Genomic DNA, 23538 nt, shown 5'->3' on the forward strand with positions numbered 1-23538 from the left:
TTAAGAGTTACCTCTAAAAAAGAGACTGATCTTTAAATCATTCAACAAATTTTCCTTAGCTATTTCTTTAAAAACCTGGCCAAAATGACTTAATTCCCGCCTATAACATCCATCTATGATGGGCTAAAAAAATAGAGAAAGTAGAAAATGTATACACCTCAAATCTGAACCTACGTTTTACCAACGTGATATAATGCTAGTGTAAGCATTTAATAACTTCCCCTTGTATTCAGCAAACTCTTTGACCTCCCCTAGTACACGGGCTTGGTAGGTGCTTATAGCTCAACTATAAGCTCTCAAAATCGGGATAAGTACGCTTTTAAACGTAGGTACCTAGAATACCTACATATATTGGTAGTGATTGTATATTAAGACATTGTATGGATACAGTTCGTTCTTCTCTGTTGGATACAGTTATATTTAAAAGTGGAATCTGAAATCGCCAAAGGTGTTCATCTGTCATAATCGATACTAACATTATAAATGCAATCTCAGTCTGTCTGTCACGCCAAAACTACAGTACGGATTGTATTGAAGAAATTTAGTACCACAGATAGTCTAGAGCCTAAGAAAGGACGAGTAAGAGGGTAAGGGGGTCAAAGGTTAGTTTTTTTTAGACTAGTGCTTTGGAATTAGGCTTATATTTTCGTTTACCGAAAGAGAGAGTATATATCTTCAAGGCAACTTTTTTGGCTTTCTCCTTTATAATCCTCCTTTTTTAAATATGATTTAGATCCGCAAATGGAAGCGCAGCTTGAAGAAAGAAATAAGCATAAAATGGTAACACATACGCAGATAGACATTCACATAAGACATGTTTAATTTTAATAGTGCCTCAGTATTTCGTGTGGGTAAAGTTAAGAGCAAAAATAAAAACCTTCGAATTAATAAAAATGCTTTAATTAAGTTAAATCAAATAAATACTTATATAGATACTTATTACAAACAAATATTTTATCTGAATAGATGGAATGCTAAACGTTTATTTTATTGTGAATTATGATATGTATTAGTTATAGCCAATTAGCCACTAGATTTCTAGATTTTATTGCTTTAATATCATTCAGTCTAGTCAGCAACAAAGGACTATGAACACAAATCTAAAAAAAACACAGGTACTTACTAGATTTATTACAAATTTTCAACATTGGCGTCCGGGGATGAGAGCCTTAAAAAATCTGCATCCGCATTGACATCCGCGGATGTAAAAATTGACGTTTGCTACACCACTGGTACGTACAATCGATTGCAATGAGTAATGCCCTATTTTCATGATTTCAGTACTTTCAGTGCTAAAATCTGCCTAAGCCCAAACTCTAAGTGTAAGTGAACATTTCAGAAAGTCTTTTAATCTAATTTAGGTCATCGACTTCTGTTGCTGACTGTCCGTAAATAAGACTAACACATAACGAGCATTAAATAATTGCACCATAATAAATAAGGTCTTTGTACACAATAATCACAATATCAACTGTTTTATTGCTTCAATTTATATTATTTTACATTATAATTACCTATAAGTACAATCAGCAAATTAAATACGTTAACAGCGCTACTATGACCTCACGTATGTAAAAAACAGTTGTGAACTTCATATTATTTTATTTGCTGACTTTACATTCAAATATGCACAAAACCTCAACAAATAATTTCTTCCAAACTTCATTCAATTTCACAAAAAAAATATCTCCCGATCTTATTTAAATACAGCATGCAATTCACGTTAATACATCATAATAGTAAAATAATTAACTAAAAATATCCAATATCATTAATTGAAATAATAATTCGATATAAATAACATAATTCGTCTATAACCCAAAAAAAAAACGAAAATATCAAGACATTTTCTACCTATCATAAAAATAATAATATAATTGTATATTTTTCTAATTAATAATTCATTAACTAACAACGAAGAGCTTAGAATATAATTTCAATTTAGGTACAATTTCATTTATCACAATTTGTAACACTGCCGGGAAAGTATTGGCAGGTTTTTGGCACTGTAATCTTTATAATTTTGATGCTCTATTATTTTTAATAAAATATTTTTACAGTAAGACAGTGCTAATCTCATTTATCGCCAATACGTGTGACACGTACAATATTTGGTGTTTTCGTTCCACTAATCATTATTATTATTACATCATTCTCATTACCCCATAATACTTTTAAATCAATGATATATTTTACTTTAAGAGCTCAGCTCCGACTTGCCAATAGTCACAAACTATACCATCGGACTACAGTCACAATAAATACGAAAACTACACTAAATATTTAAGCTCAGAATTCCCAAATATGAGTAAAACCGGATCACAATACACTATTCCAAAACTGGCTTTATGTGGACGTCGATAAAGTTTGCAATTGCTTAGCAGCCACGGTAGAGCCTATGTAACTTGTACATAATACATATTAGGTAGTACGAGTGAATGTATCATGAAGTCATATTGCCATTTTAGTTAAATTTCAGAAAGAAAACTACTGATCTAGCTTCTTTTAACCTACTACAGTGGGTTGTTGAATAATAATAGATAGTCTTTACATGAAAAAAAAAACTGAATTTTGGCCTACAGGTAGCTTAAACTCAGACTCATACATACGAAAAGCTCAATCTTGTTTGACTGAAAGTCAACATAAACAAAGCTTGACAAAAGGCTAAGTTAAGTTCACACTTTCCACAGCTACAATAACTTCACTCAGCATGACTTATGACGTCACAATATATCTTTAGGCCAATGCAACAAACAAAATATAAAAATAAATCATATAACCGCAATAAAAGACTTGAGCAAAAGCTTCACTACGGCTTTGAGACACTACACGATACCTTTAAAGTAGGTACAATACAAATTAACAACTAAAATAAAATACATTTAGTCAAACGTTGACAGATTTCTTCGAAGGAGGCACACGCGGTGAGTTCGAGTATATTTTCTTAAATAACTCGGGGATGTTGTTGTCAGGGAATAGGTTTGTTAACATCGCTGGAATAAACATAATAATGAGTATCAATATTAGTTTCATTTATTTATATTAGATCTCAACAAGGCCTCTGCATGTTGGACCTGTGTCCGCGTGCACGCCTTTAAAAAAGGCCGGATCTCTTCACATTGAAGCTATTTCGTGAATGAAAAGAGATATAAATAATACCAGTAACAATAATGTCCTACTCCTGAGTACAGGCTTCTTCCTATATGGAAAGCTGTGAGTATTGAGCATAATATGTATTATTTTAGTTTAGTTCAAAAACTATTAAATGAGTGAGCGTTTCTTAAATAATGGTCGAAGTATTTATGTTACGTAATTGCATATATTGCTTGAATAAAAACATAAAAAACACTTACTTTCTAATAAGACAAATATCAGTCGCCTATTAATTTCCTGATTCTGGAACAGATCGAATACCGTCAGCAATCCTCTTCGCGCTGTGTCCGACCCCACTATGTGTCGCAAATCATCTGGAACAAAAAATACGTCACTTTTATTTATGATTTTGCATTTTGCATTTTAATGTGCGAAGAGTATTATATTGTTCAAGCTTATGATTAACGAGTATAGAAAAAAAATAGAAGAATCCGAAAGAACTAAAAGATGTGGTCTATGCTTTCTTCTGGCTTTATTTCTTTTATTTTCCGAATGAATGGCAAAAACGATAAAATGTATGTGTGTAGTGGTTATTCTATTAACAGCAACTTTAAATATCTCTGCGATGCCTTTTTAAAAACCGATGCAAAAAAAGGCTGTAATAAAATTGTCATGCCTGCCTTTTTGTCTGTGACATCATAGCTCCCGAATGGATTGAACGAAAGTTCTAAGCCTTTTCTGATGAGAAAATTGGTGGTGGGTTGTAAGAGGGGGTATACGGAAGAGTAAACAAGTTACCTGAACAAGCGGAAAGTAAAGCGACCTTAGCGGCAACCCTCGTCCTGGCTTTGGTTGCCGCGTCTCTGTTACCGTAGTTTGAACCGCTGCGGCTGGTCAACCACTGTCTATAGCAAAACATATTAGTAAAAACAGTTTAGTTAAGATAACAAACAAAGAAAGTGTATTGTAACGGAATGTTTATCACTTACTTGAAAGTCTTCAAATATTGTACAACGTTCCTAGGCGATGTTAATGACGAAACGAATTCCAGCACTTTCCTGTAATGAAGAAGGTATTAATTTTAGCCTTTACCACACCACTGTTAAATATATCTGTATTAATATTATAAAGAGTAAAGAGCTGTTGTTTCAGCGCGCTAATCCCAGAAACTACTCCGATATGGAAAATTCCTTTAGATAGCCCATTTATCATGGAAGACTATAGAATATACATACCTATACCACTAAGAAAAGAAGCCGAGCAAAAAAAAAAATATTTCTAAATAATTAATATCATTGCATTTTAAATGTATATGACAGACCAAGGTTGAATTCAGTTCTACCCAAAAAAAAAACTATCCAATGTATGAACATATCATCAGTTAAAGTTCCAGAATACTTACTTATTCACTCTATCGGCAATCAATGTCCTGATTGGAGCAAGAAGGCGTCTCCTCAGCCATAGACCCCTTATACCTAATACTTCTTCAAATAACTTGAGAGCCACGCTTTCATCTTCCTGTTAAACAAAAGAACATACAAATTGTTAATGACTGGAGAAAGATCAATCGAATCTTTGAAGTTCTATTAAAATATATGTAGCTTAACATTCATGTAGGTAATCGTAATGATAATACAAAACTCCTTACATCTTGACCATCGGATGAGTTTCCACTTTTGATGCCATCATAATAACACTCATCACTTTTTCCTTGAAATACTTTTGAAATACCTGCAATAAAAGTCGAATAATTGGGTCTGTTACAAAGGTAGAGTTAACACAGTAAATTAAGGTTTTTATGATGGTGTCCTGATCTTACCATCCATTACTCCATCGACAGTGTTTGCAAACTGATCAGGCATGTTCTTTAAAGTCCTCATCCCTGCTCTCAAAGAGTTAACAAGTAGGGCATCAATCTGGAAAACCAAATCAAAGGCTGAACTAAGAATTACAAGAATAAAAAACTAGCATGCCAGAAGTAAAAATTAATAAAATATTTTTATTTATAAAAATATATTGCCACCTTAATTAGAACGTATTGCCTGTTTTTGAGGACGCCAAACCTGCAAGGGACTGTTACAAGCACATCACATTAAATATGACAACAATTTGCTTCATAATATTCAAACTTACGATTTTAAAAATCAAGTCCTTGCAAGAGCGAGACAACTGATTCTTGATTTACTTATCGTGCAAGCTTACTACAAAATCTCATATTCAGCCCATAAAGCTACAAATATACAATGTTGTAACTCACCGTATTACTATGTTTCTCAGTCTGATTCTCAGGACTAAGGAATCCTCCCAAATAGTCAGGAGATAACAAAGTCATGTACTTGGCATCTCGTGACAAACTCGCTAAGGTCTGTAGGTAACTATTTAACATTCGTTTTCGACTCTCCAAGACAGTGCGAGAAGTATTCTGGAATGTTTTCTTACCGGGGAACGGGAGGCTAGCTAGCTCTGGCCACTGTAAAGGAATTTGAGTCATTAGTTAAGGCGAATAAAGTTTCAAGTCGAAGAATTGTATCTATAAAAATAAACTTGACACTTAGCAGTATTAGAATAGAGATTAAAATAGCAGAATTATATGGGGTATGGTTACCTTATCTTTAATAGACGTATGTAGGTCGTAGAAATCACTGTATCTCCTGTATATATGCCATACTTCGTTGTCTGATAGTCTAGTAACAGCTATAGCGTAGATACCAAATGCTCGCCCTTTATCTTGTACTAAGGCTAAGGAATAGACATAAAAACAATTGGCATTATGGAGAAAGGAATAAGAAGAAAAAATAAGCTGAATTAAAATACATTCAAGAGCGTATGCATCGAATGTATTGTATTTAAAATTGAACTTCGAGTCAAGTACATATGAAGATTTTGATGTCTGATGGATTTAGCCTTTTTTACAAGCTGCAAGGTTCGTCCTCCGGGAGTATAATATCCACGAAGTAGTACAATAGTATTTATATTTGTTTTCATCGTAACTTAATTTTTTAAACTGCATTACACATTACCTTACTCACCAGTCTCAATAATACAAGCCGACAAAGGTGACATTAGTTTCTTTGCATTTCTACTAATTTCTGAATGTGACAAAGACAAATTGGAACTGTTCGCCGAAGATAAGTTTGAAGGACCTAAAAAAGTAGATAATAATGAAAATATTTTCATAAAAGTTGTCGTTAAGTTAATGTAAAATGGGAAAAAGAAAAAAGGGGTATTAGGAAATGGCCCCGAAAATTGTCAAAAAAATATATTTCTAATAATAAAATTATCATTATTAAATCAATTTTCAACAAAAAAAATAAGCTATAAACGTAACCTGCACTTTCATTGATCATCCTTTGCGCTAGATTGCCAACAATATCCGACCTAGACCGATTATGTCTTGTTCCTGGTACTGGCAACAAATCACCTGCAACATTGAACAGTTTTGTAACATCAAACATATAACGAAACAACTAAAACTACGCACACATATTCGTGCGTAAGAAATAATCTGAAGAACTACACTATCACATCAGTTCGCTAAAAAGTTTAGAAAGAAAAGAGGGTACCATTGCCAGCGAAGCATATTCAAATCCTGGTTGGTTAACAAAAAAATATTACCTTTTACGGGTTGCTATTAAAAAATCTAACTAATAATCATAAGGTAAATGGGATGGGGTAATAATAAAATTAAATCTGTATATAGGAGTTTAAAATTTAAGAACAGCCATTATCCAAAATAATGGCTGAGTTCCAGTCTGCATAGCAGCATGCATTTTGATAATGCAGCCATAGAGAAGCTCATTATAGAAAATGCTACAATGTATCACGATCCGGTCTATGTTTCTGCCTATTTTCTACTAACAACCGAAAGTAATAACTCATCCATCTATTTTCACTCGAGATAAAATTTTGACAATAAATTAGCCAATATCCTATCTTCAGTACGTAAAATACAGATGGACTTGCTTATCAATTTCGGGTGTCAAAAGGATTTTTTAACTTCGCTTGCAATATACCTAAAGAAACAGTGACTGAAAGGAAGTAAGAAGGAGAAATAGAAGTAATGGTACTATCTAGCAATAATCAAGTTGCCGATGCAAGGATCTACAATACGCATACAACTATGTGGAAGGGTCTAGAACTTCATTTTGAAATTTAATACCAAACGCATTGCATTTAGGAAGTGTGTGGTTCTTGTTACTTGGTACTCTTCGAGTGAGGGACCGGGGAAACGTAGATGACTTGTTGGGCAGATCGTACTTGTATTTCGACTTGAAGAACAACTTTGGCAACTGATTGAGACATGACTTCATAATTTTCTTGCATTTGTCTGCACATTTTGGATGGGTATGCATGGTGAGTGGGGGAAATGGACAGTTAGAGAACACAAATTATTGAAAAAAAATCGTTACTTACCACTGTATTTTTTGTTGTCTGGTTTTTCGTCTTTTTTGGAATCACTGTAATGAAACATATTCGTTAGTGAATTGTTGGTTGTAGACTACAAATATATAATAACTAAAGAAAATTACCTGTTTTTATCAGAACCATCTTCGCTATCTAGCATAAAATCAGATTGCCATGACGGATCATCCTGGAATACAAAAATAAACAGGAAACCTTTACCTTACATACAAATACTATAATTTACAATTTCAAGACTTGTCCCTGCTTCAGACAATTATCGATTCAAAAGTGTTAGTATTTTTAATGAGGCAACCCTATTTAACTGTGGCTGATGTATACATACACGAGAAAATATATTGAGACATAAAATCAATAAATTCTTCAAGACCAACGGTTAAGAAATTTCAGCATAAATTCCAGTTACGTACCTCTAAAGCATCACATACGCATTTCTGTACATCATCAAATGAGATAACCGGGTTGTTTGTAAACTCTTCGCCTTCCGTCGTGATCTTCCTCACTAGTTCTGAGTAGCAGTTCTCTGGTAGACCCATCACTGCTGGCCGGTTTGGAGACAGGTAAAGATCGCAAAGCTCAAGAGCTGATGACCGTAAATTGTCCAGGACGGCTTTTGATGTGTTTGGTGCATCTAGAAATTAAGTATTTTTTATGATGTCTGATGGTTCGAACACTGAAGATTTCTTTGTTAATGTACTGTTGTTAAAATGATTGGCCAAATCTCTAAAAACGAGAAACTTCAACATGACGTAATAAAAAAGATACTATGATGTATATAAGAACTAGCAGAACCTATATAAAACAAAGTGGTAGTTACAAAGATTAATAATGTAAGTGTTAAGTGACTTCTACAAAATTGAAAACTGACCTTCGTCGTTACTATATTACTATAGGTATTTAAAGAGAAACTAAGTAATAAAAAACAATGCTATTACAAAGGCTTACCAGCTTCATTTAATTCAATCTCCAATAAATACTGAGCGTTGGATCTCCACGCGGTTGTCGCCCTCAAAAACTTCAAAGACCTTGTGACCTCTTCCGATACCTTGTCCACATTGGGTGTCTGCGATAGCCCTTCCTGCGGCCCTAGAGTGGCCCTCCTAGCTTGTAAGATACGAGTCAAGTATTGGAGTGAGGAGAGCTTCTGTCGGTCTTGCAGTTCCCATTCACCTGCACTGTCTCTGGAATGCTGTTACTCCATTAAAAATAGGTAAAGAATATGTAGATCTGTTTGTCTGTGCGTCCAGTAGTTACTTTAAGAGGAAGAAGTTTTCTTTCGTGTGGTTACTGTTAGTACTGTTGACACGCCAAAGTAAAACAGCTAAATAACAATTACTGTGAAAAACCATTTCGTGAGTGTACTACATGTATTTCAAAACGAAAATCACCAAATAATGTATTTGTATCTGTTTCTTTCTCTTTCTATCTTACTTACTAATTTCTGTATATCCTTCTGAACGAGTTCCAACGTGGCATCTAATTCTTCCGCGTCGGTGCAGCACCGAATTACTATTAAAAATAATTCCGAAGGTAGAGATGAATCACGGCAACACTGTCAACATAGTTATAAATTTGTAGAAAGGAGAGGAAGGGTAAAATATAAATCAATTCTGTTAAATGAAGAAAAGTAACATACTGAAGCATGTCATACTTGTATTTCTGTTTTGATGAAATAAAACTAGAATACTTTGTTCTCAGAGTTCTTCTTTGATTTAAATTATTTTACCGGTTTATTGCAGTAAGTACTATCCCACCAAATTGCTAATGCGCCTGGTCGCCATTTTAGTGGCGCTTATTTTCAATTTAATTCTATTGCACGCTCTTTTCAATACTGTTTTTTACGTCACTATGACGTCAATAATAATTGCCCTTTAATATGACAAAGTTCCTGCGCTTTATCAATTTGCGAGGATAATAATACTCGTATATCCAAATCCGGTACGCAAATAATAACCAACACTCACACATAGAAAACAAATACCTACTTAATGAGGACCTTTTTTGATTAGACTCAACCCAAATGAACTTACACTTCGAATAATAGTCCTGTTAATATTATCAGGATCGCTTAACAAGTTGATCATTGGTCGCAGTACAACAGCTGACAACAACTCAATCAGTATCAACTTTAAGGCGTGGCAGTTCCAGGCTTCTTCTGGTGCTATCAGATAAAGCACGGCTTCGGACACCTCACACAGCAACTCTACAAAGAAAAATGTATCTTATCGTGAATGAATACAGATGATTTTACAAAGTGCTATTTACATTGTAAGGAATTTGCTTTTGTTTTTCTCGGTTTTGAAGGAAAATGGTCTTTATGAACAACTAAAGAGTTTTTGCAATGGATTATGCAGCGATCTTTTGTTTGTTGGCGTTAGATTTACGATACGAATATTTTATTATAGTAACAATCAGCTATACTTAATGAGGTATGGCCGTTAAAAATGATGAACAATGGTCCAATATTATTTTAATACTGGCCTCGAAACGAATAGATTTTATATGAATGAAAGTCGAATATAGCTAGTAGTATAGCTATTTCTAAGCTAGTTTTCTCGTCTATATTTTATTTTTATTTGTGCCTCAGAACTTCGGACTGTATGAACCGATTTCGCTGATTCTTATTTCATTTAACGTGAAACAGCCGCCCTTTGGCACCATAAAAATTCATCAAGATTGCCTCAGTAGTTTTTATATGGAGTCGATTGTTTGTTTTTTGTTGTCCAAAAAACATTATTTTGTAGGTAATTATAAGCGATACAAATTACGAAAATTCTACTTACCATATTCTTTTTCAGTATCTGTACAAAATATGTCTCGACACAACTGCCTGTTTTCTATAGAGCATTCCAACTCGAAAAATATATCTTTGAGTGTCTTTCCACTTATATTCTCGGAGCTGTCGTAAAACTTAGATTTTCCGAATGTTTGTGCCTCTGCAATAAAGTGATAAAACATCAATGTAATTGCATAACGAATGCGCAATGAAATATCTCAGCGCAATGGCCAGTTACTTGAGGAATCCGCGCATTCCTTCATTTCATCGGATGCACCTTTCGCTTTGAAAGTTTGAATTTTATATGATTGACATAAAGTTCAATATGCTACGTTCAATATTGTTGCAAAACTATTTTTAGATAGGTAATCAATAAAAGCCGAAAATATATTTCCGTTATTATGAGTATGCACAGCTTGTAGAGGAGCTCGTGGCTAAGCTACAACCGCATAAGTGAATCGATCACAGGTTAACCTACTCTTGACGCCGTTGGTCCGTAGATGAGTGACCATCTTTTATATAACGAGTTCTTTCGTGTTTCGGAAGGCACGTTAAATCGTGGGTCCCGGCTGTTATTTCTACATCTTTGACACTCGTTACAGGTAGTCAGCAGCTTTAAAAGTCTGACAACCAGTGTAACCAAGGCGTATCGTGTTGCCCAGGTAACTGGGTTGAGGAGGTCAGATAGGCAGTCGCTCCCAGTAAACCACTAATACTCAGCTGAAACCGGTTAGACTGGAAGCCGACCCCAGCATAGTTGGGAAAAGGCTAGGCGAGTGACATGATGACTGTTATATAGGCATGACATATGCGGATAGTGGGTTTAGTTACTTACCTGGGGGCCAAGGTAAATCAGTATCACTTTTATTCCGTCTATGAGTTTTCTTGTCATCCTGTTTCTTAGGACTGGGTCTCGAAGTCCCATTGGACACATCTTTGGCACTCAACAAATCTATATGTTTCAATCTCACTCTAGACTGTTTGAATAACTTTAAATGTGTTGTTAACTCCTCTGGAAACCGAGTTGAGAGGAGGTGGATCCAATCCACACATTTCACTCTAAAATTCAAATTTATGTCTTAAAACATGGCACTCAATAATTAGAATACAAAGCACATTATATTTCCAGTCCAGTCATCAATATGTAACTTTGTAACCAATTTAAAAAAGTAAACAACACTCCCTCTTTGTAACTATTTGACACCTATTTCATACAAAACTCAACCTCCTCTCGCCATGATACATTGATTTAATTCTGTTACTGGCTGCTACAAAAACAGAACATATTTCTTTTTCTGTGTATTTTGCCTTTTGCATTAAATAGGTGTTGAGAATAGTCTTTGCGCCAAATTAAACCTTTTTTTTTTCTTATTAGCTTACTTTGGACTAATTACAACTTTGCACTTCTTTAATAGAACTCACCTATTTGCTACATTAGCACCAGCGGCCAGCACCAACCGTTTTATAGAGTGATTGATTAGCTCTTCATCATTTGTTAGGATTTCATACCAAGGAGTTACATAATCATTAATGATTATTGTTATAATCTCATTGAGGAATGAGTCCACTGTCTCGCTGCCAGTGATCCTGTTATCATATTTAGGTAATGGCGTTTCATCTTTAAATAATTCCAGTACCTGTAAGATATTTAACACAAATTATTTGAATTAATATTTTATTGATTTCAAACGTTCAACTTTTTGTGAATGAAACAAATTATCCAATTTTAATATTTATATTTGATAAGATTTGGGAGTACCTTCACTTTTCAAGCTTTTAATCGTATTTACTTCAAAAAATAATAAAGTAAAAAAATTGTTCTTACCCTAGGTACTTGAATGGAAAAGTTTGTCTGTTGTAATGGATCATCCAAACAGTCCAAATCAACAGAGAATATCTTTTTATTATCATATGTGAAGTAGAGAATTGTTATTATTCTGTAAACAAAACAACAAACATTAATAAATAATTAGTCTTATTTAGATAATATGAGAAAGTTTGTTGACCCTATCCCATGTAACTGAACTGAGATAAAAAAAATAAGCTGTATGTTTAAGTTCCTTTGACTTTAGTTAAAGAAAAGCGCCCTAAATACCGATAACCCATTACGTTTGCCGGCCTACTTTGTGCGGCCAAAACGCTTACTGATAAAAGCGTAGAGAATAAAATTACTCCGCGCAATTTATAACAATAATATTATACTTATAATAAAGCAAAATACGCCTTCTTATCAACTTACCCTGCGAGAAAAGAGACGATGAATGCAAGGAACGTTAAATACAGCCCAACACCAAACAAACCACTGAATATAATGGTGACAAGGCCTAACCAACCGAAAATTTTAATAATCATGTCTATGTTCTATAACAAAACAACTACAATTTACAATATAATAACAAAATAAAAGTGAAAACAAACTTCAACGCCTCAACTCTTGACGATTTATTTTTGTTAATATGACGTTTCATATGTCATCCGTCATGGGATGCTAGGGATGTGACATCAACTGTCGATACTGAAAGTCCTAATACTGTCCTAAATCAGATAAGTATCACATATCATATTGTAAAGGAATCAACAGACAAACTATGTAGATAGTTTTGTTGGACATTGCTCCAGATTTAGTGTTTTTATCATGCACCTTTTTAATAAATAATAATCAAGCTTTGCATTTACAAGCGTATTGTTGAAATGAACGTAACACATTAACATCACACATACGTAAGTTCACTTGTGAACTTAAGCAATTTACTTATAAAGCAAACTGCTTTAACTCGTTTATAAGTTAAATAAAAGAACTTGCCAGTTACATTATAAGAAACATTGGGCTTCTTCACGTATAGTTTGCCATTCTATATAACAACAAAACAGTTTTTTTATAATTAATGGTTGTCAAACAATTTATGAACTATTTATTTAGATTGGTGACGGATCAAAATGTCAATATTAAAAACTGGTAGTATTTTTCAGTAACTGTTACGTTACGTAAGCTACAGATGAGGCATCCCTAGCTTTGACGTAACCTTAACGTTTACAAAGTTACTTTAATATTAATACGGTTTCACCATTGCATTAGTAAGTATGATAGTAGTAGTAGCCAATAGGTAAGCAAGGAACATAATTTTTAAACTCTACTTTATACTTGAATTACGCCTTAAAGTGTCATACATGGCGTCCATATCCTCAATAGTTATTCAGACGGCGGCTTTGTCAGTTTTCATAATATCGGACGTTAACAGATTACTTAAACAATAAAATGAATTGTTTTATCCTATCGTGAGATATCAACGTCCTATCATATTCATAGCAACGTTTCTTGCTAATCATCAGATCAATCCATCCATGATGCAATCATTTTGTATACATCAAGTATTTATTTGCATAAACAACAAAAGAGGTGAATAAAACAAATTTTGCATAACAGCATTTTGATTTATTGAAATACAACACAATCACATAAACTGTTTATACAGTAGGTATAGATAAAATAGTCTTGAGACTACCTAATAATACTAGTACAATAATTTTATTGTCAAACATGTCAAATAAATAATTTGAACATGATGGTTCATTACAAATTCGAGGCCACTCCCTCAAAACAATTACTGTGGAATATATTTCTCAATTAAATGCAGCTCATGAATATTTCAGGCAGAAAGCCAATGAGGTGATTCCTCGATTTAAAAAATAATACAATAGTAAAGATATAATTTCACAAGACTGATCATAGCGAATATTCAGAAAGTGCGTTAACAATTTATTATATTTAGTTATCAATATGTGCATAAAAATACAATTTCATCATTCATTGCCAATTCCTTTGCCAATTATATTATAAGGTTTTTCTTTGCTTTAATTACATTAGTGCTTCCCAATAATGATTTGAAATTTACTTTATAATGTACTATTACATTAATTTCTTTGAATATTGGATAATATACAATGAACCAATTTATTTAGGTTTTTAATCTGTAAATTGTAGTAAGTTAAAAATCTTTGAAAGGACATTAACATTGGAAAGATTATAAATAGCTCATAATAAAGACGATATTACATTCAAAAAAATTGTTTGTTTATTTTTCATATATTTAATGAATTTTTAAGATTAAACTGATTTCCAAATACCCTCATTTCACATTCAAGGTTCGTTCCTAATTTAAACAACATTAAATACACAACCTTTTTATTATTAATTGTGTGTGATTATATTATAAACATTTAGCACAATATTATGTAGAAAGCGAAACAGTGCTTTGAATATCTATATTGCAAGCTGTTTATAACTTAACAATTAAAATATGTTAAGCTCAATCAATACTCATAGAACAATTTAGAAATACCCTCAGTATCTAAAAAGCTATTTTACTTTACCCCCACCTTCAATAGCTGATCAATGTCATTGGCTGTCAAACAGACTAAATTACCAAAAGATTAACATTGGCAGTAATTGTTGTACAATACAGCAAATTGCCAAAGCCTTAAAGAAAAAGATAGACAACCAATGACAACCGTAAGCCAGTCTTAGATGGTAAATTAAGTTGATTAGCTATTTAAAAGATAGAGGTTGAATGAACACAGGTGATTAGTTTACAGTGATTATTATTTATATTTTTATACATATTAGTAACATGTTTAATATTTCTGTTAGATTATATAAAAGTGGATAACAGCATTAATTATCTTGTTATGATAATAGTATTAGCATTTGAAAATCATATTCAAAATTCGTTTTACAGGCTTTTGGGAAGCATAGCCGGCTTATCAGTTATACTCTTAATACAAGATGTAATTATCACATTTTTATAAGAAATTGGAATTCCTTTAAGTCAAATTACTTAGATACAAAGTGAATCTTGTTTTTATTTTAATTGACTATAATTGTTTAGAACGGTTGTTTAAAAACGCCACCTTAGGTTATGATTTAGGGTTTTTCAAATGAGTGGCCGGAGGAAGAGCTTTAGTGGCGCTGTTTCACAAGTACACATTTAATTTCTACAAGTGCAACACTAGCACCTCCTCATATCTGTAATGGCGCCACTGGAGCGCTTTCTCTCTTTTTTTTATCTCTCCGATTAAGTCGAAATTTTTCAGGCGAGCAATAAATGGGCGTGAGTAAACCGTAATTAAACAATTATAAATCCACCTCAAGAAAGTTACAATTAATTGACTATGACTATGCTCAGAATTTTCTCATGAAATTGAAGAAGAAATTAATTAAGTTAAAATCATTGATGGTTTGTGAAGATGAAACTGTTATTACGTTCTTATTTTAGGAATACATATAAATAAATTGTGTTACTGAAACTTTGGCAACTATGTCTGTTTTTTTTTCATACTTTTTATCAATACCAGATACTTCCATCATTATAAAAAAGCAATATTTCATAAGCCAGATATCTATAGTTTTGTATTGACGGATCCATTCTTACAATTTGATTACATTATCAAATATCTACATGTATATCTATAATAAATTAGTATTTTCATTTAACTATGGCATTACAGAAATAAAATTCGAAGCTATATTGCTTCGAGATACACACTTTATAACCATTAACTATACATTCAGATCTATTAAATAACATAGAAAATAAATAACTAATATAATCATTTTGTTTATTATGCGTATATTGTTATAGACCCTTTGTATGATGCTGGTATTTTTGTGTCTTGTGCTATGTGATATGATATGAAAGAAATAAAGACTTTTGAACTGAATAGGTTTTAGAAAACACAACGCAAGAACTAATTGTGGCTCGGCTTGGTGTACTATAGCGAGAGAATAGTCAGTTTATTAATTAATAAGACCTTACCCAAAATACTAGCTGTAAATGGTCAATTAAACATAAATAAACGTGTATCATCATTCGATTACCACATTCAAAGGGTCAAACTTAAAATAGCCTCTATACAGAAATAGAAATCGTTAAATAATACCGCACGGAATCAATTACTAATTCAAGGCATTGGACCATCATTCTAAATCGGACTTTATATCAACGTCATAAGCAACATTTTAGCAAGATTCGTAATTATGCTTACGTTAATCCATTAGTAGAAAATATTATTGCTTTGTAAGATCGTATCTTGCTTGTTGCGGTAATAATATTAACAGGAGAAATTTGTTAGAGGAAAATTAACCCGACTTAATATGTCGCGTATACTATAAGTTGTTAAAGCATGCTTGCTGCTGTTATTGAAGCGAGACGGGGCACATTACAAGTATCAGCATCTCGCTTTTGCAAAAGCAAAATCCGCGCTTAGAGTGCCCGATGGTAATGACTCAGTATTGTTTGCTTTTATTGCGAATCTGAGATCGTCGAACTTTGTTCAACTTTATTCGATAATCATATTTAAAAAAAGGAATTAAGTGTTCGTTGGTATGTTACTACCCAACTTTCATAAGGTGCTTGTTACCACATCTTTTGTCAGCGTGGGTGGAATACTAAGTTGCTAAAGCCTACGAAACCAGACAGAAGCCTAACAATATACCCTCACAATAAATAACATAACTCTTAATTCGAATTCATAATTTAACATTAATCTTGCAACTGTAAGTAGTCATAATAAATTAAAAGAATACTTAAATCCCATTTGCTATGTCTCAAAATATACACATGGCAGACCCAATGTTAGTTTACTGTTCACCTACATATAGTTGTAACATTAGTTTCTATACATTATATTACATCATACTCAACAAGAATATCAACAATGGACTCAATAACTATAACTAAATAAATACATGTACTTACATACAATCGTTTTGTATATTACGCATACCTAGAGGTATATAATGCTTAGATACATTTGATTAGGTAACATCGTTGAAGGTGTTCAGTTAAACACCATGGAGGCAGATCTTGATCCCACTGTGAAATCTTTGTATTGGGAGAAGACGCAAAGCTGAAAAGAAATAAAATAATCTTACATAACATATTATAGAACATTGTATCAGAGCGCTTACTATAATCTATTAAACTGGCCTGTTACAATTGTGGAAAAGGGACAACGCTATGCTAAGTTTACAGCTCTGTCTCTTTTTTACAAGGCCAACTATCTTATTTAACTATCTTTTTTTCGTGTCTCCACGGAAAGTCGAGTGGTTAAGGTCACCACGCCAAACCCACTGAGCGCGACGTGTTGCGGCTTCGATCCCTGCGTTTGTGTGATCCACGAATTCTTGTCATGAGTCTGGGTGTCTTCGTGCATGTGACTTGAATATTTGTGAAAACCCCCAGCGACACAAGATGAAATTCATTCCTTCGGGAGTAGTACATAAATGAAAAATTCAAGACCTCATAGTACAAGCACGGTTTAAATATTGCATGGAGACAGATTATTGATTCAGCACACATGTTATCAAGTTTGATGACTGATAAAAATCGTGTATTGGTAAATGATGTGTTGTCCGTGAATCATACGGGTTTACCCACGTGCATATACCGTGTTCAGTTCTCGATCGAATTCTGACATGTACTAAGCACTCATCGGTCATTAGGGGGCCAGATTTCGCATGTGAATAAAATAGATACGTGATAACATATACCTACGTACTAATATTCAAAATGTATCGACATGAAAAGCCCCACAGACTTTAATCGATCCTTAGACTAGTGATAACTAGACTGACTAGGGATATCTCAAAATTAGTTTTCTCAAATCAGGACTTTTTTGAGTTACAGACGTTACAGTAGTATTTATAATACACGTATTGAGCGAATATGAGCGCTTACTGAATTCGATCGAACTATTGGTCGATAATTTATGAGGGCTTTCATAATATAATAACATTCCGCATATCTCCTAGAATAGCATATGAACGCTTTCTTGACATACAACAATCTAGTACACAATGAAATAGATTCTCCAAGAAAGGAGACCATGTTACTACTGACTTCTTTTACTGATTAATTAAAATTAAGAGATTACTGAAAACTATGCGGGCAAAACCGCTGTCAAAAGCTAGTAAACTACATAAATGATACCAATGTACATATTACTTATAAACACTTATACACTGGATAACAGAAAAAAACTACAATAATATGTCGATTGATAACAACTAATCACGCGATACGTTATCATAATATGTCAATATAAAAACACTAATAAAATTAATATTAATCTCCAATTTAATACGATTAAATAATACAAGTGCAAAACGCCGCATAAAATCTTATCGGTAGGTTATATTCTTTTCGCGTCACGTCTGAGAGATATAAATCAGATTGTAAACATTTAGCTTCCAATATGATAAAATAAATTGATGTTGACGAGAAAAATCTGAAGGTCTTTTTAGTACAAATATGTATTTAGATTTCAGAGACGAAAACTTTTGATAAAGTGGAAACCATAGCTAATTATATATCAGTTATAATTTTGATGCTCTTTAGGTTTTCTACCTTGTCTGTCCGTCTGCCACTTTACTGTATCTAATGAACTATAGTAGTTAGGCAGTTGAAATATTTACGTTTGATGTATATATTTCTATTACCGCTGTGACAACAACAAATGGCTACCATGGAACAAACGTGTTTTAACAGATACGTAATTGTGAATTGTACGGAATTTCTGCGCGAGTCAGAGTTGCATTCCACCGGGTTTTTTTTAAAGCATGAATATCTATATCTAAATCATCGCCGAAAATGTTTGGAGTGCCCGACAATTTCCATAAAGGTTATTTAGATAATAATTTTCAATGAATTATAAAACCCGGTAACAACAAACTGTTTGAGAATTGAGTAATGTTGGTTTTATTTTACCATACCCAGGTACAAATAGGTGTTTATGTAACTTGTCCGTAATAGGTAAGACAAATCGATAAAAATAAATAACGGTAACATTGATAGCGTTGACATTTGCTTTCAATTGTGAAATTGCGTTATTGTGGACGAGCGTGCGGTGTGACAGGCAGTTGTCAAGTTTACAGTTTGATTTCATATGGAAAAAATATAGAAGAACTATAGCTACTATACGTTGATGTATGTATATAGGTAAATCACACGGTTTTACATGCCTTGTGAAGATTCATAAAGAATAGTGGCCTTCTTCGTTGTCGAGTCATCCCAATCCCGATTTCATCAAATTCGTTAAAGCGGTTTAGCCGTCAAAGCGTCCCAAACAAATGAAGCCACATTTTCTTTCAAGTAAAGATAAGTTTTATAATCTCACCTTATCCTTAAGTTGTTGACACATATGGAGTGCTGCAGTTAACATGAAAAGGACATCACTCAGCCAGGGAACAGCGCAGTCAGCTTGACACGAATCGATTCTCATCGTCCCGTGCACTGAGCTTAGTTGGTACGCGACGAATATAAGCTTGTGGGATTGAATGTAGAAGGATATTGCTAGGTCTTCTGGTAGATTTGGTGATAAGGCTTTCTGAAATCATAATTGGTGCATTTATTACGGCTCTTGGGAATTATTGCTGTTCTAGGGGCATTTATTAGTGTTCTTGGGTCTTTATTTCTATTCTAGGACATTAAGTACCTCTCTAGGGATTTAGAGCTGTCTAGAAAGTTTATTACCGTTCTTGAGCATACATTAAGTATTGATAGCCTTGACGTATTATATTGAAAGATATAATCGTTTTCAGAACGAACTACAAGGAAAATTAACGTTTTTCCTCTTGACCAATATATAGATAGTATTATCTATCTTATTATAATATGCGAAGTTAATACTGTTCGAGATGTATGTTATATAAAAATCATACCATATTTCTACTCTTCATAAGCTCATCAATTGCTTTTTTCTTAGGCAATACTAATGCGGTACGAGCCCGCTGTAGCGAGCCGATCAGACACTGTATAATGTGCAATACTTCTTCTGATGACCTGCGAAACATAAAATATAATAAAACTCAATCAAATCAATCCTCAATTGGATATGGGACAAAACAATACAACAACGACTTGATAGTAATGAATGTGCCATGTGGGGTTTCGTGAGCATACATGATACAAAGTACTTGCGTCATATAAAAAACGCGATGGATCATTATGCGATCTAAAATATTCTTACTGTGCTGAAAGTTCTCGATCCTAACATGAGAAAAACATGATCCCCTAATGCTTGCTTTCTGTTAATGATCTATGAATGTTTATAAGAATAGATTTTAAAAAAAAACTAACTTTAAAAATAACGTAATACTAGTTTTCAAACCAATTATTGGCCACGACGGCTAGTTATGCAAGACACCAGCCAGCTCCGCAAGACATAATAAGCGCGTGCGCCAACAAAGAAGCACTCTCCGTGCCCTTTCTGTCATAGCCCGACGGGACGGCAAACTGACGTGACCAGAGCGGATTCAAGGACATTGCCCAGAATTTGCGTACCCTTCGAAACCCGGAAGCTACGATATTTATTTCTAAAACGCAAGCAACATTCGATAAGTCAGTGCGTGCCTTGGTATCGAACTCGAGGTCTTTTACTTGGCAGTCGGCACTTGGCTATTGCATGCCTCAGGTACGGGGTGTAAAAAAGAAAACTTTGGTAGGAGTTCCTTTTATTTGTTTAGTAAAAAAAAGCCGAAAAGTATGTAGAAACAACCACAAAAGTTGCTATTCACTAATAAATCAGTTTCAAATAAAGACAAAAGCCTGAGATGATAAATAACAGGTGTTCAAGTGAAGTAAATTTACATAACCTTGAGTTAATTCACAATCTATGCTAAGGTCACTTATGATAATGAAGGATGCCAGTTATTTCCTTTCATAGTTAAATGAGTAATTATCACATGCACTCTACAATATATTTGTTGTCTATACTTTTTGATGTCATGTTCAGTATGTATGTGTGGAGTCAGTTTATTTTATTGATTTTCAATAAAGTAAACGTTGTAATGTATGTTATCAACAAACCATTTCGATATTGGCTTCACAAATGTACAATATTCTAAAGTAGTAAAGATGGTTATAATTTAAATTCATTCAAATATTCTCTTTTTTTAATTATATGATTTGCAAAAATAAATGTAACTGAATATGTTTTATAAACCTTCAAGTGAACAAGCATTACAACAACAAATTCTTTTATGGAAATATGCCTATTCTAGTAATGATTACAAGCCACTAAATATAATTTAAATGGTCAGAAGGTTCATACCCAAACTGCGGGATTGACCAAAGTGTTACCTAGCTGGTACACAAAATGCAACAGAAAGTAACATGAGAGAGTTTTTGAAAAAAATGGATAGAAGGATAGTTTTGATATGTTTATACCTATATCTTGAACAGCATAGTCTTGATATTAAATAACATAAATAATTTACTTCCTGAAGATCTTGAATCAACTATTTATAAGTGCTAATATGACAAGAACTAACAAACACTTAATTAAGCCTTGAATTTAAACAATTAAGGGTGATTACAAGTTGAAGTATGATCACTTAATATTCAATTATGCTAATTGTTACTATGACCAGTAATTTATTTTCTGCTCATTTGATTATAATAAATGTTCTTGATACAATAAATGATTTCACAAAAAGGATACTATGAAAAACCACATAATTAGTGAATTCCATACAATAAACCTGTTTGCTATACATTGTAGAATTGTACTCATATGAAAGTAATTGAGAATATATTTTTTAATCATTGTTGCCCTGCTTTGTGTCTATGTGTATTAAGACTGACAGGCTTCAGTTAAGTCTTTTGGTTTACTACTAATTAGCCAGTGAAATGGTGTTCTGTAAGGTCTTTAAATCAGCTAAACATTAGCCAATGTACATACCTGAATACATAGTGTTTGTCCACATTGTCAATATAACCGATGGCTTGTTGTAAATGATTGGCCGCATCTTGGATCTGCTGGAGCTTCCAAGGGCCATCCTGATTGATAGATGTACGGCATATTGTGTGCATCTGCCGTAGCACTTTGAAACTTATGTCCTGGGGAAGAGAGTATAGTATTGACAATGACATATTTGTGATTTAATATTTATTTATTACTGATTTAATTAAAGAGATTTTATTGCTTACTGCATGAGTTATACTGTCTCCAGTTAGTGTCACAATACATTTTAGTTGTTCAGGCTGTGATGTCAGTATAAATTTATCTTGTTTCTGGCCCTCGTTCCCGTACAAGGGCACCGGAAACCTGTGAGCGCACTCCTAAAAAGCAAAGATAAAGAAAAATTAACGTTAAAATATTATATCTAACAAAAACACAAATATTTAAAATTTAATTCATACACTTACGACTAAGACTGAATGCAGCTGATGTAATATCGCGTGAACCTCTTCACGCAGGACCCATTCGAATTCCTCTTTCTAAAAACAAATCACACATTATGAATAATAAAATATCCATGTATTTTTTAAGGTTTTCGTTTCACCATAGCTACACGTCAAACTGATTAACACACCAAATTAGCTGCTTCTTCTTTTTCGTTATCACACATTTCAACAATATGTTAGGAAGCTAATGATTTAATATTCTCCCGTTTATACAGGCAAAGGATGTTCGTTGCCTTTTTCACGAGACTTCCACAAATCACAATTGAAAGGGGCAATCAAAGAAGCGGGGGTAGAATTTGGAAAAGTGACAGCTATGACTTCGTCTAGAAGTGACGTTTAATTACTGTTATATAATGATTTCTTGACTAATGCCTTCCGTTCACTTTTCCATTCAATTAATTTAATTTTGTAATTGATTTTTATTCATGTTCAAAAATCATCAAATTTTATGAATGTATTCATTTAGGTTATAGTACTACTGAGTTATTTTATTTTGATTATATCACAATGTTCTATGGGGGAAAAACATTTCGTTTTTGAGGTGTTAACTGTATTAAAAGCATTAACATCATTTTATTCAGCAAAAAGTTACGTAGCGATCTCGGCAGTGCTGCTACTAATATTAGACTTATATAAAATTATATTGGAACTTTTAAATTTGAGTATATTATAGTATAAATAATACAAACTTTTCTTGTTACGAAATTGAGAGTGTCCCATATTAAATTGCTTGGTGTAATAGTTGTTCTTTGTATAAACTTTTACCATATTCACTGATTTATTGAAGTGCGGAACCTCCTAACAAAGGATACCTCCTAACAAATCACGTAAAAGGAGGTCTCTATTAACTGTAAAAGTTTGAATGTTGAAGAATAAACAAATTTTTGTACGGCGTCGCCGTCACTTTAAATCCATTATTCCCGTTCCCTAATATTTTTGAAGATTAACGTCAATATTGACAAGATTTCATAAACGTCTGTTAATCTGAATTTCAACGAACGT

The 23538-nt window shown here is 33.2% G+C and overlaps 2 protein-coding genes across 4 annotated transcripts; both read right to left on the bottom strand.

The window, feature by feature from the left end:
* Window positions 1-1852: 1852 nt before the first annotated feature.
* LOC113504493 (sorting nexin-13-like) lies at window positions 1853-12735 on the bottom strand. Of its 3 annotated transcripts, none has more exons than XM_026886810.1 (23): window positions 12531-12735; window positions 12117-12228; window positions 11714-11928; window positions 11127-11350; window positions 10299-10451; window positions 9546-9718; window positions 8951-9067; window positions 8461-8704; window positions 7926-8146; window positions 7623-7684; window positions 7507-7550; window positions 7292-7420; window positions 6422-6514; window positions 6123-6236; window positions 5699-5832; window positions 5351-5563; window positions 4913-5009; window positions 4742-4824; window positions 4496-4611; window positions 4083-4151; window positions 3892-3998; window positions 3354-3467; window positions 1853-2993 (listed from the first exon to the last, which is right to left on the bottom strand). In XM_026886810.1, exons 1-23 carry the CDS (start codon window positions 12641-12643, stop codon window positions 2887-2889), a joined length of 3054 nt encoding a protein of 1017 aa, XP_026742611.1. In that variant the 5' UTR covers window positions 12644-12735; the 3' UTR covers window positions 1853-2886. The 3 variants fall into 3 exon arrangements, with proteins under 3 accessions (XP_026742611.1, XP_026742610.1, XP_026742612.1); XM_026886809.1 differs by having other exon boundaries at window positions 7253-7420; XM_026886811.1 differs by lacking the exon at window positions 7292-7420.
* Window positions 12736-13702: 967 nt separating this feature from the next.
* Window positions 13703-22913, bottom strand: LOC113504655 (protein rogdi). The gene is made up of 7 exons (XM_026887075.1): window positions 22665-22913; window positions 22498-22569; window positions 22279-22410; window positions 22031-22188; window positions 20010-20130; window positions 19466-19675; window positions 13703-17197 (listed from the first exon to the last, which is right to left on the bottom strand). Exons 1-7 carry the CDS (start codon window positions 22698-22700, stop codon window positions 17129-17131), a joined length of 798 nt encoding a protein of 265 aa, XP_026742876.1. The 5' UTR covers window positions 22701-22913; the 3' UTR covers window positions 13703-17128.
* Between the last annotated feature and the right edge of the window lie 625 nt (window positions 22914-23538).

This window comes from Trichoplusia ni, chromosome 22 (assembly GCF_003590095.1).
Source record: "Trichoplusia ni isolate ovarian cell line Hi5 chromosome 22, tn1, whole genome shotgun sequence".
Lineage (NCBI taxonomy): Eukaryota > Metazoa > Arthropoda > Insecta > Lepidoptera > Noctuidae > Trichoplusia > Trichoplusia ni.